Source organism: Salvia splendens, chromosome 16, assembly GCF_004379255.2.
Source record: "Salvia splendens isolate huo1 chromosome 16, SspV2, whole genome shotgun sequence".
NCBI lineage: Eukaryota > Viridiplantae > Streptophyta > Magnoliopsida > Lamiales > Lamiaceae > Salvia > Salvia splendens.
In genome coordinates this window covers 22,765,689-22,781,634 of record NC_056047.1, presented here as the reverse complement: position 1 = coordinate 22,781,634, position 15,946 = coordinate 22,765,689, and the positions used below count along the sequence as shown (strand labels likewise).

The following is a 15,946-nucleotide window of genomic DNA, read 5'->3' as shown; positions in this document are numbered from 1 at the left end:
TGATAGCACCTACATATTAGTCTCGGCTTTTATACGATTTTTCTTAATCCTACATCGAGCTTCACTACACTGCAGAGTTTATTTATTCACTTTACTCACTTGGGAGAAATTCTATTTTCTCTAAAATAAGTATTTGGGCACTTATTTAATAAAATATGGATTCTTGGAAAATCCCTTTTTAAATCATTTTTTTCTTCGAATTTTCTTAAGGCCCGCCCATGGCGTCGCGGGGCGACGCCGGTCGGCTTCCCGCGTCCCCATCTTCATCATTTTCCATCTTTGGAGTTTTAATACTTACTTCGGAATTTAATCGAGCACTTGCTCAATCTTCATGATAATTTAATTCTAGTCCAAGAATCATCTTCGTAACTAACTTAACGTAATTAATTTCTTGCCCAAAATCCCATTTGTCCCAACATATCACCATGTATTTAGTGTATTCCATACTACAATTATTCGGTCCATTACTCTAATTAATTGCTGAAGTCCAACACTCCATGATAACTAGCTCAAAAATCAACTAATTTGGGAGACATGTCCCAACGGCCTATTTCTTTTAATTCACTTATGGCCCAATTGAAATGATTAAGATTGGCCCAATTCCTTATTAAAATGGAGTAGTCCAACACAAAAATTATACTCCCTTTCATCCATCGTATTTTTCTCCCTCATTCACCTTCTTTATTTCAAATCTTCCCCAAATTCACCTTCTTATTTGAAATTCCTAAACAAAGGAATAGAGAAGCAGCGGCGCCTCTCTTCCTCACGCCTCTCTCTTCTCCGACGTCGGCGTCCCCCAAGCTGGAGTGTACCGAGCTGCCGGAACCCACGCCAGGAGCTCCCTCCTTCAAGCTCCTTCTTCGTCGAGCTCTCTCCGTCGAGATCTCTCTGCATCGAGTGTGAATGTGTGATCGTAGCTTTAGCTTTCAATCAAGGAGCAATGGAGAGATCGGTTGAACGGGATAAGCCAAACATGAACAAGAACTCAGATGGTTTACGTGGTTCGGCCTATTGAGCCTACGTCCACGGGAGAGAAGAAAGTTGTTTATTGATCAATCTTTTTACAATACTCACTCTTGACCACAACTATATAGAAGAGTTACAAAATGAATCTACACGATAGACTCACTCAAGCACACATAGCTATTCTTGATCAACTCTCTTAAGCTTTGTGTGCATATAGAGTAAGAATGGAAGAAACTCGACTTCCTCAATGAATGATGACTTGAATTCTATTTATGACGCGATCTGAAATTGAGTATTTACACTCCTCAAGGCTCAGCAAAACCGACTGCATGTAGATAACAAACTCTTCAACTAAAATCTTGGATCTTGAGTAACCACCCCAACTGATTTAACTGCCATTCAATCACGCATCATTTTCAACCTTCATTCCTAACATCGAGCTCTCCGTCAGGTTCCTCACGCGGCAGGGCTGTCGATTCGAGGAAGGAACGGAGGCGTCGCCTTTCTTTCGAGAGCAAGCCGTTCCCGGCGCTGCACGGGAAACTCTGGGGTCACCGCCGCGCTCACGCCGTCAGCCTCGGCAAGTGAAGCCGCTGACCGCCCCGCCTCCGCTGCGTCAGCACTCGCTCGTCACCGGGCAGTCCCTACTTCTCATGCTAAGTCATCCTTCCCCCTTCCCCTTTTATTCCGTTAATTTCAGAGTTCTCGATTGATTATTGCTTTCAATACTTGAGTGTTCAAAGTTTGGGGATCGTACTGCTTAATTCTAGCAGCCTATATTGCCGTGTAAACAGCTTGATTCTCGATCACTGAGTCATTCTTATTGTTGCTACGAGATGAGATTCATATTGAAATCTAAGTTCTTGTGTTATCTATTGGTTCTATATGATGCAAAAAGGGACTTGTGGTGTTGAGGGAATTACCTCAGCTTGGTGAATCCTTGGTTCCTTGGCTGCCCTCCTTGCTCCCTACCACTGCCTCTCCTTTGATACTCCTTGATAATACTCAAACCTTGGGGTGCTTGAGAGGTGTGGGAGAGGAGTGGTCTTGGGTGGTTTATATAGCCACATTCCTTGACTGTTCGTGACTAGAACTTGGGGACAAAGGCTCCCGCTTTGGGGCTGCCAGCTCTATCTCTTTTTGGACTTTGCCTCTTTACTTAATTTGTGCAAGTCTTGGGGGTGTTGCACTTGGCTGATCCGAAATGATCTTGACTCTGCAGATTGCCTTCTTTTGGGCTCTCTAAAGAGCTCATGTTTCTGCTTCCTTTTGTCTCCCTTCTCTATTGAGGAGTTTGGAGAATCTAGACCCTTCTCCTCATCCTGAATTTGGAGGGGAACAATGTGACGGCTTGTAAAGTTCCTTGCTAGGCTTAGCTTGCCTGCTATTTTGGTGAAAATGCATCCTTTTGGATTCTTTTGGTTGATAGCTTTTTCTAACCCCTTTGGTGACTAATCTTGTAGGTACATGGCTATAACCTTGGAGTTTAGTGGAGAGCCAACTTCGAGAAGGGTGGGGAAGAGAAGAGAAGAGGAAGGGTAGAAGATCTTGTACTGCAGCTCTCTTGACCAAAGCAAATTTAGCTTTTATCTTAAGTTTAGTTGCTAAAATTCCATAGAGTAGAACTAGTTACCACTTTTATTCCACTTTGAGGAGGGTCTCCCATGTTTTTGAAAGGAATCTTACATGTAGCTCCATGTAACCAACTTGTATAGCATGTGTTGCACTATAATATATACATGTACATTTCCCCTTCTCTAAAAAGTATTTTCTCCACTTTTATCCTTGAAATACAAATTTCCTTGCACTTTATTCTTCCAACAACAATACTTAATTTAATCAAACGTCGGAAATTACAACGAAATTCTACGCTTTCTACACGAGAACTAATTAAGCTAATAACTCCGATTTATCTAAAAAGGAAAGGATGAAATTCCAGGGTGTCACACCTCGGATCCTCTCGGATCCTGGCAATTTGATTCTAAGGGCTATCAATTTTGGACACGAACCGACTCGGATGGGCTCTTTACCATCAGAGGAGTTCGTGCAGGTGTCTACAATTTGTACGCTTGGGTTCCGGGTGTAATAGGTGACTTTAGACACGATGGCTATGTCGTGATCAACCCAGGTAATGTCTAATTTTCTCTTGCAAAAATTAATCTACGCACTTCCTCCTTTTGAAATAGGTCATTTATGGTTGACATAAATTTTAATGCTTAATTTGTAATAAAAGATAGAAGAAGAAAAAGTAGTTGAAATTGTGTAGTGAAGGATGAGACTCATAACTGATAAAGTAAAAGATAATGAGATTTAAGTTGTCATAAAATGGTTATGGAAGGATGAGCGAAAAAGGAAATATGGTCAATTTCTATGGGATGAGAGAATTATCTTTTTAAAGTTTCAAATTGCTAAGCAATGCAGTGTGTCTTATCTTACCAACTGAATTATGATTCATCGTTTATTTTGCAGGGAGTAAAGCTAACTTAGGGGATGTTGTGTACACACCTCCAAGAAACGGGCCGACACTATGGGAAATCGGGATCCCTGATTGCACTGCTGTAGAGTTCTACATCCCCGATCCTTCCCTGGACTAAACAAACAAGATATTTCTCAACGGAAAAGAAAAGTATGTTTGTTAAACACTTCAAATTGTCACATGGTACTAGCTTGTCTACAAGATCAAGGCTGATGTTAATTTCATTTTATTTTCTTGATCAATCCAGGTACAGACAATACGGTTTATGGGATAGGTACGCGGATGAATATCCTAGAAATGATCTAGTTTATACAATTGGAAAGAGCAACTGCCAAAAAGATTGTTTTTTTGCGCAGGTTAATAGGTACTACTACTATATTTTCTATTCTTATTGATTATACTTTTTAAAGGTTTTATTGTTTTTTTTGTGCTAAAGAGGGTCGTATGTTACGGACTCAATTCCCACATCGGTTGTGAGAACAACTGGTGTGGGGTATATAGACTAAATGGGCTCTCTCTCCTAACAGGCTAGTCTTTTGGGATGAGTTCTCCAGTTTGGTATGTATTAATTGGTGCTTTCATTGAGAGCCCAAACGGCTCGGAGTGGTGGCCGGGCAACGAGCTCGCCGTGACCAACGAGCACGTTTGGGGCCGACTCGGAGTGGTGCCAGGGCAAAGAATCCATCGTGACCAACGAGAACTCGGAGTGGTGACCTGGCAAAGAACCAGCCGTGACCAATGAGGACGTTGGCCCTTAAAGAAGGGTCGGATGTTACGGACTCAATTTCCACATCGGTTGTGAGAACAACTGGTGTGGGGTATGTAGACTAAATGAGCTCTCTCTCCTAACAGGCTAGTCTTTTGGGATGAGTTTTCTTGTTTGGTCTGTATCACCGTAGCTCTTTACATTAAATTACGAATGTCTAGCAAATTCTGACAAAGAAACACCATAACATCTGCTAGGAGTAGTTTAACAATCTCTCTACGTGGAAATTGAAATTAAAAAAAATCTGCATTTAATTAAACTAACTATCTTCAGCGAACCAGTCAACTACTTGATTCTTTTTCCCTGGTATGCATTTGATGTTGCACTCCTAGTCTAATTGCACCATTCGATGTATTGCATAGATTAAGTCTCTCATGGGATAAATGTGCACTACACTAACCTTTTCTTTTTGGGACACAAAAGTTGAGACGCAATTACTAGCGTTTGGAAAATTTTAAAAATAACCATAATTAGAACGCAAAAGAAACCGTCCCTAAGTTGAGGCCAAATTATCTTAATCTTATGTTTTTTTAGGACGCTTCTATTTGTGTAACCTAATTTTAGTTGTTGGACACTAACAATATGGTTATTTTATGAAGTGTTGAAGGTATAATTAGACACACAATACACAATAGTCCTTATCCGGTTTTTTTGTTGTGGTGGTGAAACATTGATATCAATACACAAAACTTTCCTTTTAATTTATGATATTTTACAATATTAGTGATAAAACTAATTTGCAGGAAAACAACCAAAAATACCTACGAAGCAACAACGTGGCAGATAAAATTCAATCTTAGAAATGGTGTGGTGAGGACTAGCCGTTGCGTCTGCTACCGTTGCCGACTTACAAGTATGATCCATCTATTCTACCAAGTGATTTCACTTTATTAAATACTTTGCTGGATTTTTGTAGGCAAGAATCAACAATCCAAAGAGTAATTGGCTATTTAATGTGAATATATGGCAAAAATTGATTATTGAAGGAAACAATACAATCTATCTCCTGCAGTTAAAAGCCGACGCATTTAATTTATGAAAGCTATAAATAACCGCTTTACTCGAGATCATAGTAAGATATTAGAGCATCCACAATAGCGCCTAGCGCACCGCCTAGCCGAGCGCCGGCGCTAGGCGGTCTATTGCAGCCGCCCAGCGATTTTCGCGAAAAAAAACCGCCTAGCGCTCGGCGGTTCCGTGGAGCTAGGCGGTGCGCTAGGCGATCCGCTAGGCGCTATTGCAGCGTCCGGATCGCCTAGTGCACCGCCTAGCGCGAATTTTTAAATTTTTTTTTGTTTCCGAAACACTATATATACGCGACTTGCCCGACATGCGCCAAACGGAGGCTCATATTCGACTCCAAAAGGATTTAATTGAAGAGTTATGGGCGCGGAGGACTGCACGACAGTAGTTTTTTTTGTTAATTATGTAATTTTTTTTAATTAATGTACTTTTTAAATTTTAATAATATTATTGAATTTTCTCGTATATGTATCGTAAATTAAATTGCGTATTTTGTGTGATTGTTAATTATTTGTTTTATATAATTTTGAGTGATGTGGCTATTGATGTGACTGGGCTATTTATGATGTGGCTAGGCTATGGCTGGGCTATTTATGATGTGGCAGGAGGATTTTTAGTGTTGATGATGTGGCAGGAGGAGTTTGTGGCTAGGCTATGGCTGGGCTATTGCTGGGCTATTCCTATTGTGGATCGCCTTACAAAGTCAAAATCACTTATTTTATGTACTTCCTCCGTTCTGGCTAAAATGACGCATTTTTTTCGACACGGAATTTTAGGAGTTGTTGGTTAATATGATTATTGGAGAGAGAATTAGTGAGTGTAAGTGTTAATTAAAGTGAGAAACAGAGTTGAAATGTGGTTGAGTGTATTAATTGGAGAGAGAAAGTAACCAAAAATAGAAAAGTGACATCTTAGTGGGGACGGATGGAGTATTATAATACACGTGATGAATGATATGCTACATATCTTATGTGAGCATCATTATTGTTTGACGTTCGTTTAATGTCGTTTGTTTTGATTTATATATTTAGTTTGATTATAATACATTTTATACATTTAGTTTGGTTATAATACATTAAAAAATGTTATTGAAAATTTTAATTTCATAAAATTCATACAAATCCAAGCTTGATTTGTTATTTTTTAAAATTATTTGAAATTATACAGAAAACGAGCAAATCGAGCTTTGAATTTTATGCATTTTGTGAAATTAAAATTTTCAGTAACATTTTTTTAATGTATTACTCCTATAATCAAACTAAATATATAAATTAAAACAAACAACGTTAAACGAGCGCAAAAAATGAATGATGCTCACATAAGGTATGTAGTATATCATTTAGGGATGTCAATCTAGCCCGAAACCCGCGGGTCGACCCAAATAACCCGATAAAATTATAGGGTTAGGGCTTGAAAATCAGAACCCAAATGTAGAATAAGGCTACATGGGCTAGTCCGTTCGGGTCGGCGGGTTATGCGGGGTGGCCCTAATGGGTTGCAGGTTAGCCCATGGGTTGAGCATTTAAAATAAAAATATAATTAAAATTTGGGTTATATATCTATGTGAAGTATATATAGTAATATCAATAATAAACGCAACATTGATATGAAGTATATATGATAATTATGTCTCCTCTATCAAATTGAATGTTGGGGTTGTATGGAATATGGTTGATATGAAGTGCTCCATCTGTTCCATTTAAGATGATCCTTTTTGTTTTTCACACGTGTTTTGAAAAAATCATAATAAATAGTTAAAGTGGAGGAAAACTAAAACAAGAGAAATAATAATGTACAAGAGAGTCTCTTCCATATTATTCTCTCTCTTAATTTACTTTCTTTCACTTTAACTATTTTTTGACATACTACTATCTATACTATTTTTTTAACTGCTTAAAATTTATTGTTCAGGTATACAATTAAGAATGTCACTCAACTCCATTGAAATGCATGATTTTCATTTAATTATAGTCAGATTCAAGTGTGCTACTAATTAAGCGATATATTTATGTATTTTGTTATAATTTTCAATTGTTATTATTTTCTTTCTCTTGATTACTTTGGTAATATTTTACTATTTGCGACAATCTATTTTTTATAAGTTAGAATATTAGATTGGATAGAAAGTAACACGTAAGATCACTTTTGATCTGAATAGTCCGTGGGTTAGCTCGAAACCCGAAGATTTAGGGTTAGGATCGAAAATTTATAACCCGAAAAATTCACACCCCGAATAACCCGCACCCATATAACCCGAAAAACCCGAGTGGATTAGCCCGAACTCGAGCGTGTTAGCCCAATTGACATTATCATTCATCTAATATACACTTAACAATTCTAAGATTCCATTTTAATTGGTAAGGTTCCTTATTGTATTAGTAAGATTACAATCACATATACATTGGCGGCTTAGGGGGGCGAGAGGAGGGTCCGCTCCCTTCCAGTCGTCCGAAGAGCCTAAATATTCCTCAGAATCGAGCTGGAAATAGTAAAACCACTTTTACAGTGCGTAGAAAAATACTCCCCCCCATTCGTGAAAAAATATGAACTATTTTTTTATTAGTCCGTCTCTGCAAAATATGAACTTTCAAATTTTTTAGTACTTAAAAAACACATTACCCTTACACTTCACTTTATTTACAAATTATATCATTACAATACACTACTAACGATGTAAAGCCCACTCTCCACTAGCACTACTTACACTACTATTTATCTATCTCTCTTACAATATAAATAATACATTAAAACCCATGACAAATCAAATGTTCATACATTTCAGGAACAAACGGAGTAGGAGTCTCTAAAAAATATAATATTAAAATTTAATAGCCTTGTGATTGAGATGTTGGTCTTTTAACAATAGGTTCTAGGTTCAAGCGTCATTGGGATTTGAGAGCATCATTTCTTCTCTAGCATCATTTCTTCTTTAACCTTTCTTTCTTTACTTTCTAGTTACAAAATCAAGCTTTCTTTATTTATATTATTAATTCATGTTCCTTCTTATTACCAAATTAAAAAAATTAAAATACTTTATGAATATATAGTTTTATTAGTTTATATATTATTTTATTGTACTATTTAATTTTTAGTTAAGTAATTTTTTTAATATTTGATATATTTTATTTATTACTATAAAATACTTATATTATATGATCTTTATTGCATCTTATTATATGAATATCAAAATAATCATTTGAAATATTTATGGAGTCTAAATGTTTACAGTTTTGTTTATGTTACTTTTGAATTTTTATATTTTAATTAATATATTATTTACTTTTATTATTGAAAACTATATTAGTTTTTTCAAAATTTAATTATATCTCCACTATATTTTGGTTCTGAATCCATCACAAACTCATTAACTTTATGCATGTTCGTGTCGAATCGAAATTTTCCAACATTAATTGTAACAACGGTCGATTATGTTTTGTTAAACTTTATCTTCATCTAACTAAAATGAAACGGATTTAAAAATTGGTGAAATTTTTATGTCACATACTATATATCTTTTATATATTATAGCTAGACAACAATATTTAAAGGAGCATTGATAGTTTACAATTTACATAAATATATAGACCAATTTTGTTATTTTTCGTCACTTCCCAATTTAAGGAGTTTTCATATTTAACTGCACTTTCATTTGACATTAACCATTCATATTCTAAGAAATGTAAAAGAAAAAAAATATTTCATTTTTAAAAATTTAAAAACATAATCTTAGAGAAATACTAGTACTACTTTTTATTAATTTAAATAAATAATTTTAATAAATCTTTTAACTTCTCAAAACTCTAATAAAAAATAAGGTATGTAAATTTTTTTATGTAAATGGTGTGATACAAGACAAGTTCCGTATAAGGAGTATTTTACCTAATTTCTAAATTAAATGGAACCATTCATTTATACCATTTGATAGTTTAAAGAAAATTGAAATAATTAAACTTATTCCATTTAAATATTGTGAACAATAATTAATTTTTTTCGAATCTTTTAATAATAATGGTGATCTTCGAGGATAACTTTAATTATATATTTCCTAAAATAAGGAATTTCATTTTCTGCACTTATTTTAGAAAAATAATACTAATAAATAGTTAAAGTGGTGAAAAAGTCAATTAAGAGAAAGAATAATGTAGCGAAGACTGTTCTCTACATTATTCTCTCTCGTACTTTACTCTTTCTCTACTTCAAATATTATCATTATTCTTATTATTAGTATTATTTTTCCAAAATGAGTGCAGAAAATAAAACGCTTCTATTAAGACGGAACGATGGGAATAACGAATAAAAATTAATAATGATAAATGATATGGTTTCCTCTATAGTTGCAGCAGGAGGGGCAAATTAGTTATACTCTTTCCGTCCCAAGGAAGGTGCCCTTCCTTGGGCCACATGTGATTATATATAGCTTTATTCTGTGTGTTAACTGAAAAGAATAAAGTAAAAGATAAGAAATAAGGTAGAGATAAAATATGTTTCTATTTTTAGCAATGGAACATCTTGGTTCAAATAAATTAAAAAGAAAAGTGTATTATCTCCCGTTAGACGGTGGGAATGGGAGTACATTAATTAATTTGTAAAGGATTTCGATCATCAAAAAGGAAAATTCTATTTGATTAAAAATTGAAGAGCATTAAGTATATATATATATATATATATATATATATATATATATATATATATATAGTATATAAATTTATTTTTGCTCGTAACAAAATATCAAGTTCTCAGATTAATGATCTATATTGTTTTTTTTCAAAAGTTACATAAAAAATCCTTGCCAAATTAGTTATACAATTAATAATGGCACTATAAAACTGTAGACATTTTAAGGACATGTTTTGTTAATTTGTGGTTTTGAATATATCACTAATTTTTTTAAAAACGCCCTCTTATTCTTGTATCTCAATTAAAATTAGGGGAAGTAAATAAAAGTATCTTAAAAAAATAAAAAATTAAATAGTTTATCCTCAAATTTAGTAGTACGTTCTTTTTCACCGTTCTAAATTGTGGTTCTTTTACAAAATTTTAGTCTCAATTTAACCGATCACAATTAAACTTGGTCTATTTTTCAAAAATATGTACTGCTATATATATTTATTGCAATCAAGCAAAGAAACATGAAATTAAATACCCAAAGATCATATAAAACGTAGAAACTTTAATAATAGCTTTGACCCAATATAGTTTCGAATCTTATAAATTAAAAACAAAATCGAAAAATATTCAGTTGATAAAATTGTAGAACCAAGCATTTATTTAATAATATTCTCGACCTTATTTAAAATGATTCAATTCACTATCATTTAACACGCCTAAATACCATATAGTATCATCAGATAAAGTTCTAAATAAAACACGTAGACGGCTATTATATATTGACCAACATTAGCAAAAATTAGAGTAAACGAAAAATATAGTTTACAATAAAATTAAAGGGAAGAATCCATGTTGAGAAATGGCAAAGAATGAAGCCATTATTGTGGGATAGAAGGCAAGAAAATGTGAAGAGGAATTAAAAGAGACAGTTAAATTAATTGTTTAGGATTCATTTTAATTTTTTCGAGGTAAATATATTAATAACTTGCACGTATATACTAAGATGAAATTCTCTTATTCACAACTGATTTTTGAAAAATTGGTGTTTCTTTTGATATATTGTTCGAAAAAGCATAATTATACATTTTGTAGGGCATGAAGCTGGTGAATATGGAGACGACTCGAAATTGCTTATTAATGGGATGTTTTGGATTCATATTTTCTTTCTTCTTTTTTGTCGATTCCACTACTGCAATTCCTTCACACAGGTTAGCACGCAACATTTATTTTTTAGTCTTTTATCTTTGGTGTTATTTACTTATTTTAAAGAGCTGATGAGGTTAATTACAACACAAAGTCAACTATATTGTGACTATATTCATTTTTTTTCACATTTTGGTCCATTTCGTAACTAATCATCATAAAATTCCTATGGCCATGTTTGTTTGATAAAATTTGGTATACATTTAGCAGAATGGATCTCACCTTATTAAAGAGAATAAAGTTTCTTAAAATAGTAAGTATCTAATTTTAAAGGACATATATTAAAATTAAAATAGTTTTGTAAATTAAGGTATATATCATAATTTGTGATATATACCAAAATTTTGGTAAGGCGTGATATATTGTGGTATATGTAAAATCATATACTAATAAAAAATTAGTATTTTATGTATTTTTTGGATTAGATAAATCCAATATATTAGTATTTTAATGCAGTATTTTTCACCACCTCCCCTTCCCATGCTATAACCGATAAAGAACAAACATTAACTCCCTACGTCCCCCATTAATTGAAGTCCTTTGACTCGGCTCAGATTTAAAAAATATAGTGGAAAGTGAGTTAAATAAGTTAGTGGAATGTGAACCATTAAAAATATAATAAAAAGTAAGGGTATTAATTAATCATAGACAGATGAAAAATAAATTAGTGTCAATTAATCGTAGATGGAGTGAATATATATATATATATATATATATATAATATCTATAGATTTAAACCAATAATTATTGTGAGTTCTATTATATCTTCACTACAAAATGCAAACTAAAATATGATTTTAGTTTGCATTTTATAGTGCAGTTTGCAATTGATTACACATGCACATATTGTCTTATTAAATATTATTAGATCAAACAAAATATGTAAAAGAATTTTGAAAAAAGTATAAAAGTAAGATTTTATTTATTACCTTTATCTCATGTATGCAGGCTGCTTCAAAGCAATGTAACCGCATCTTCTCCACTCCAACTGCGTGTCTCGCCTGGCATTGTAAGCTTCAATTCAGAAATGAAAATTTTATACCAACAAAATCTCAAATTAAAAACACAAATTTTAAGTAACTTGATTAAAAATATAAATGATAAATCAGGTGGAGATAGACAACGGCATTGTTAAGCTCAGTCTGCTAAATCCGTCGGGCCAGATCGCCGGCGTGTCGTATAACGGCATCGCCAACATCCTCGAACCTGAGTTTAAAGATTCACAAAGAGGGTCAGTAACAAAAAAAAATTATTTTGATATAAACAGAAATTTTTAAAAGCAATCCAAGAATTTTGAATTTTGCTTGTTTAATTTTGTAGCTGCTTTTTTAACTGACCTTTTTCTATTTTGTTTTTAAATGTAGGTATTGGGATATAGGGTGGGATGCGCCAGGGATAGGCAAAAATGTTATCGACCCGTAAATATCATACACATGACATGAATATGCTACATAAATAAATTAGTTCGACATTATTGTAACCTTGTGAACATATATATATTTTTTTGTGAATTTGCAGGCTGGCATGTACGGAATTCAAGATTATAGCACAAACAAATGATCAAATTGAAGTTTCTTTCACCATGAAATGGAACCCCTCGGTCGGCCGAAATGTCGTCCCTCTCAACATAGACAAGAGGTGACTGTTCGAATTAAGAGATTCGATCGTCCTCAAAAGTGTGTCACTCATTCTTTTTGTGTGTAGGTATATAGTGCTGCGTGGAAGCTCTGGCTTCTACGCATATGCAATATTCGAGCATTTGGCAGGATGGCCTGCTCTTAACATCGACCGAGCAAGACTCGCGTTCAAGCTCGACAAGAAAAGGTATGTGTAAGAATATTTATATTCTTATGTGACCTATGTGCTTCTCGGTTATTTATCTGGATTATGTTCGTATTAAATATATGGATTAAATCAGGATCAATTTCAATAAAATTTGAATTAATTCAACCAAGTAAACTACCGTTACAATTAATCAGCAAATCACCAACTTCCATCTACGCATTCTTCTTTCGATGTAGAATGTTGAATCTACCAATTGATGTTTGTAATATGGAATTTAATGTGTTAGATTTCGTTACATGGCGATCTCGGATGAGAGGCAGAGGATTATGCCTACAGAAGATGACAGGAAATTTGGGAAGGTTCTTGCTTATAAGGAAGCAGTTTTACTAACAAATCCAAGCAACCCTTCATTGAAAGGAGAGGTAACATAGGAATATAGTTATAATGTTATGGACTGGAGGAGACTGATTCCTCTAGTGGTGTAGGTGGACGACAAGTATCAGTACTCGTGCGACAACAAAGATAGTCATGTGCACGGGTGGATTAGCTCTGGTCCCCATGTGGGATTCTGGGTCATAACACCGAGTGACGAGTTCCGTGCTGGAGGTCCCCTCAAACCGGATCTTACTTCTCATGTTGGCCCGACTTCCTTATCTGTAAGGAAACCTAACCTAGCATGTTCGAATTCAATTTACTCCCTCCATTCCCTAAATATTTGGACTCTGATATTTTAATGCGAAATTAGTAAACTATGAAATAGAAAGATAAAAGTAATTGAAGTAGTTAATAGTGGATAGTCAGACTCTCTTGTTAGTAACCGCCTCGTCTACCTATAGATATTCTTTAGCGACCACTATGCTGGCCCGAGCTTTGGAGTGTTCTTACAAAACAAGGAGCCATGGAAAAAAGTGTACGGCCCTATTTTCATATATCTTAATTCAGATGCGGCAACTCAACCGACTACTCTATGGCAAGATGCGAAGAGACAGGTCTCTTCTTTCTCTTCCCTTGTAAAATTTGTAACCTTCCAATCAAACTGTCTGTGCTAACAAACGAAATGAATGATGACTAGGCGGCAAATGAGATCGCGAAATGGCCATATGAATTCCCATTATCACCGGAATTTCCTCACTCCAAGGAACGAGGCTCGGTCCGTGGAAGGCTCTTGGTGCATGATGGCGGTCCCGCAAAGCCAGCAAGATCAGCATATGTTGTCTTGGCCCGTCCCGGGGCTGCGGGATCATGGCAGGATAATTATAAGGTGAACAATAATGGTTCTACTTTTATACTATGGTCAAACCCCGACCTACTGATTATAAGGGAAAATGTCTTACCAGCTAAATAAGAGGATTGTTTTTATCAGGGCTATCAATTCTGGACAAAGGCCGGTCAAGATGGGAGCTTCACAATAACAGGTGTTCGAGCAGGCATTTATAACTTGTACGCTTCGGTTCCAGGGATCATCGGAGACTTCAAACACAACGTTTATATTATAATCAAACCAGGTAGTGTGATTCAAATAGGTGATCTTGTGTACAATGCTCCAAGAAACGGACCGACTTTGTGGGAAATCGGGATCCCTGATCGAACCGGATCAGAGTTCTACGTCCCTGATCCCGCCCCCGGTCTCATCAACAAGCTATACCTCAAATCCACACAAAAGTAAGCTCCACATTTAACAAAAAAATCACTTAATCACATTCTATAAATAATTCTTCTCAACAACTTATAATCCAGGTTCAGACAGTATGGCTTATGGGAGAGATACACAGATTTGTACCCCAAAAATGATCTAATCTACACGGTTGGTGCCAGTAATTACGCAAGAGATTGGTTCTTCGCCCATGTCACTAGGTACCATCAAAATAATCTTTTTTAACAACATTTTACCAACTCTCACATTGCATCACTTTCAGGAAAACTGCCAACAATGTCTACGTACCAACGACGTGGCAAATCAAGTTCTACCTGAAAACCGTGAGCAGAGGAAGTTACACATTGAGGATTGCACTTGCGGCTGCGCACAATGCTCAACTACAAGTACGAATATATTCACATTTCACTCCTTAAACTCATACTACTAGATTATCATTGTACTAATTTGATTGAAATGTCATACATTTATGGTACAAGGTGTGGATCAACGAGGCGAATGCAGGTGTTAAGCCTCATTTCACGACGGGGAGGATAGGGAGGGAGAATGCAATAGCAAGGCATGGGATTCACGCGAGATATTGGCTCTTCAGTGTGAACGTGCCGGGATCACAGCTTGTGACGAACCGAATCAACACAATATATATCAAACAAGTCAATGCTGGAACTCCTTTTCCGGGTGTTATCTACGATTATATCCGCTTGGAAGCGCCATCTACTTGATGATTTAGCTTGGTTAGGTTGTTTCTTGATGAGTATTTTACACGAAATAAAAGAGTATATTTTATGAATATAAGTTTCATCTATTTTTCTTATAGCTACAATTATTGCAAGGATAAGTGACAAGTATAGTATTTCAGAGTCGAACAATATGGAGGCGAAAACATATAAAAGATTTTGGTGAAATAAATAAAATTACAAACTAAATGAAAAAGAATGCAAAACAATAACAAGAGCTAGGAAAATGTTCAATTCAATAAATCAAAACATGTTCATGACAATTTTCACCAAAAAATCTACAATAGATGTTTAACTACTCATAGACAAGTAGTAAAACCATAATGAAAGTACTAGACATGAAAGAAATTGATAAAAACATTGAATATTCAATCTTCAGTCTTCTCTTGATTGGATCTGTAGAGCTCCGCTCCAATGGAAGATGTGTTAAAGAAGGAAAATGATCAATTCGGAGAGTAAATTACTAATTCCCTAAATTAAGGGATTGCCATATATTCTGTATAGGAATGATTTATTCTCTTACCATGAATATGCTTTGTACACCCAATTTAAAGGGCACCCATAACAGTAATGAAATCATTCGAGCATTACACCTCAAATCCCCTTTCTTAGTCTTTTAACATGGCATCAGACCAGGCGATTCCGAGAGCTCAGAATCAGAATCATCATCGTTCATAAACCTTTTCTCGAACTTCTTGACCAAATACCTGTGAAAGAAAACAATGTCA

The 15,946-nt window shown here is 34.9% G+C and overlaps 1 protein-coding gene across 1 annotated transcript in view; it reads left to right on the top strand.

The window, feature by feature from the left end:
* LOC121770369 (probable rhamnogalacturonate lyase B) overlaps positions 1–15,203 on the top strand; it is a 30,678-nt gene extending 15,475 nt beyond the window's left edge. Inside the window, exons 2-14 of the mRNA XM_042167109.1 lie at positions 11,991–12,051; positions 12,152–12,273; positions 12,407–12,460; positions 12,561–12,680; positions 12,747–12,866; positions 13,114–13,249; positions 13,313–13,483; positions 13,664–13,816; positions 13,900–14,088; positions 14,191–14,489; positions 14,565–14,681; positions 14,744–14,867; positions 14,961–15,203. Of these exons, the coding sequence (XP_042023043.1) occupies positions 11,991–12,051; positions 12,152–12,273; positions 12,407–12,460; positions 12,561–12,680; positions 12,747–12,866; positions 13,114–13,249; positions 13,313–13,483; positions 13,664–13,816; positions 13,900–14,088; positions 14,191–14,489; positions 14,565–14,681; positions 14,744–14,867; positions 14,961–15,203 (1,909 nt within the window). The remainder of the gene's footprint in view (positions 1–11,990; positions 12,052–12,151; positions 12,274–12,406; positions 12,461–12,560; positions 12,681–12,746; positions 12,867–13,113; positions 13,250–13,312; positions 13,484–13,663; positions 13,817–13,899; positions 14,089–14,190; positions 14,490–14,564; positions 14,682–14,743; positions 14,868–14,960) is intronic.
* The last annotated feature ends 743 nt before the right edge of the window (positions 15,204–15,946 follow it).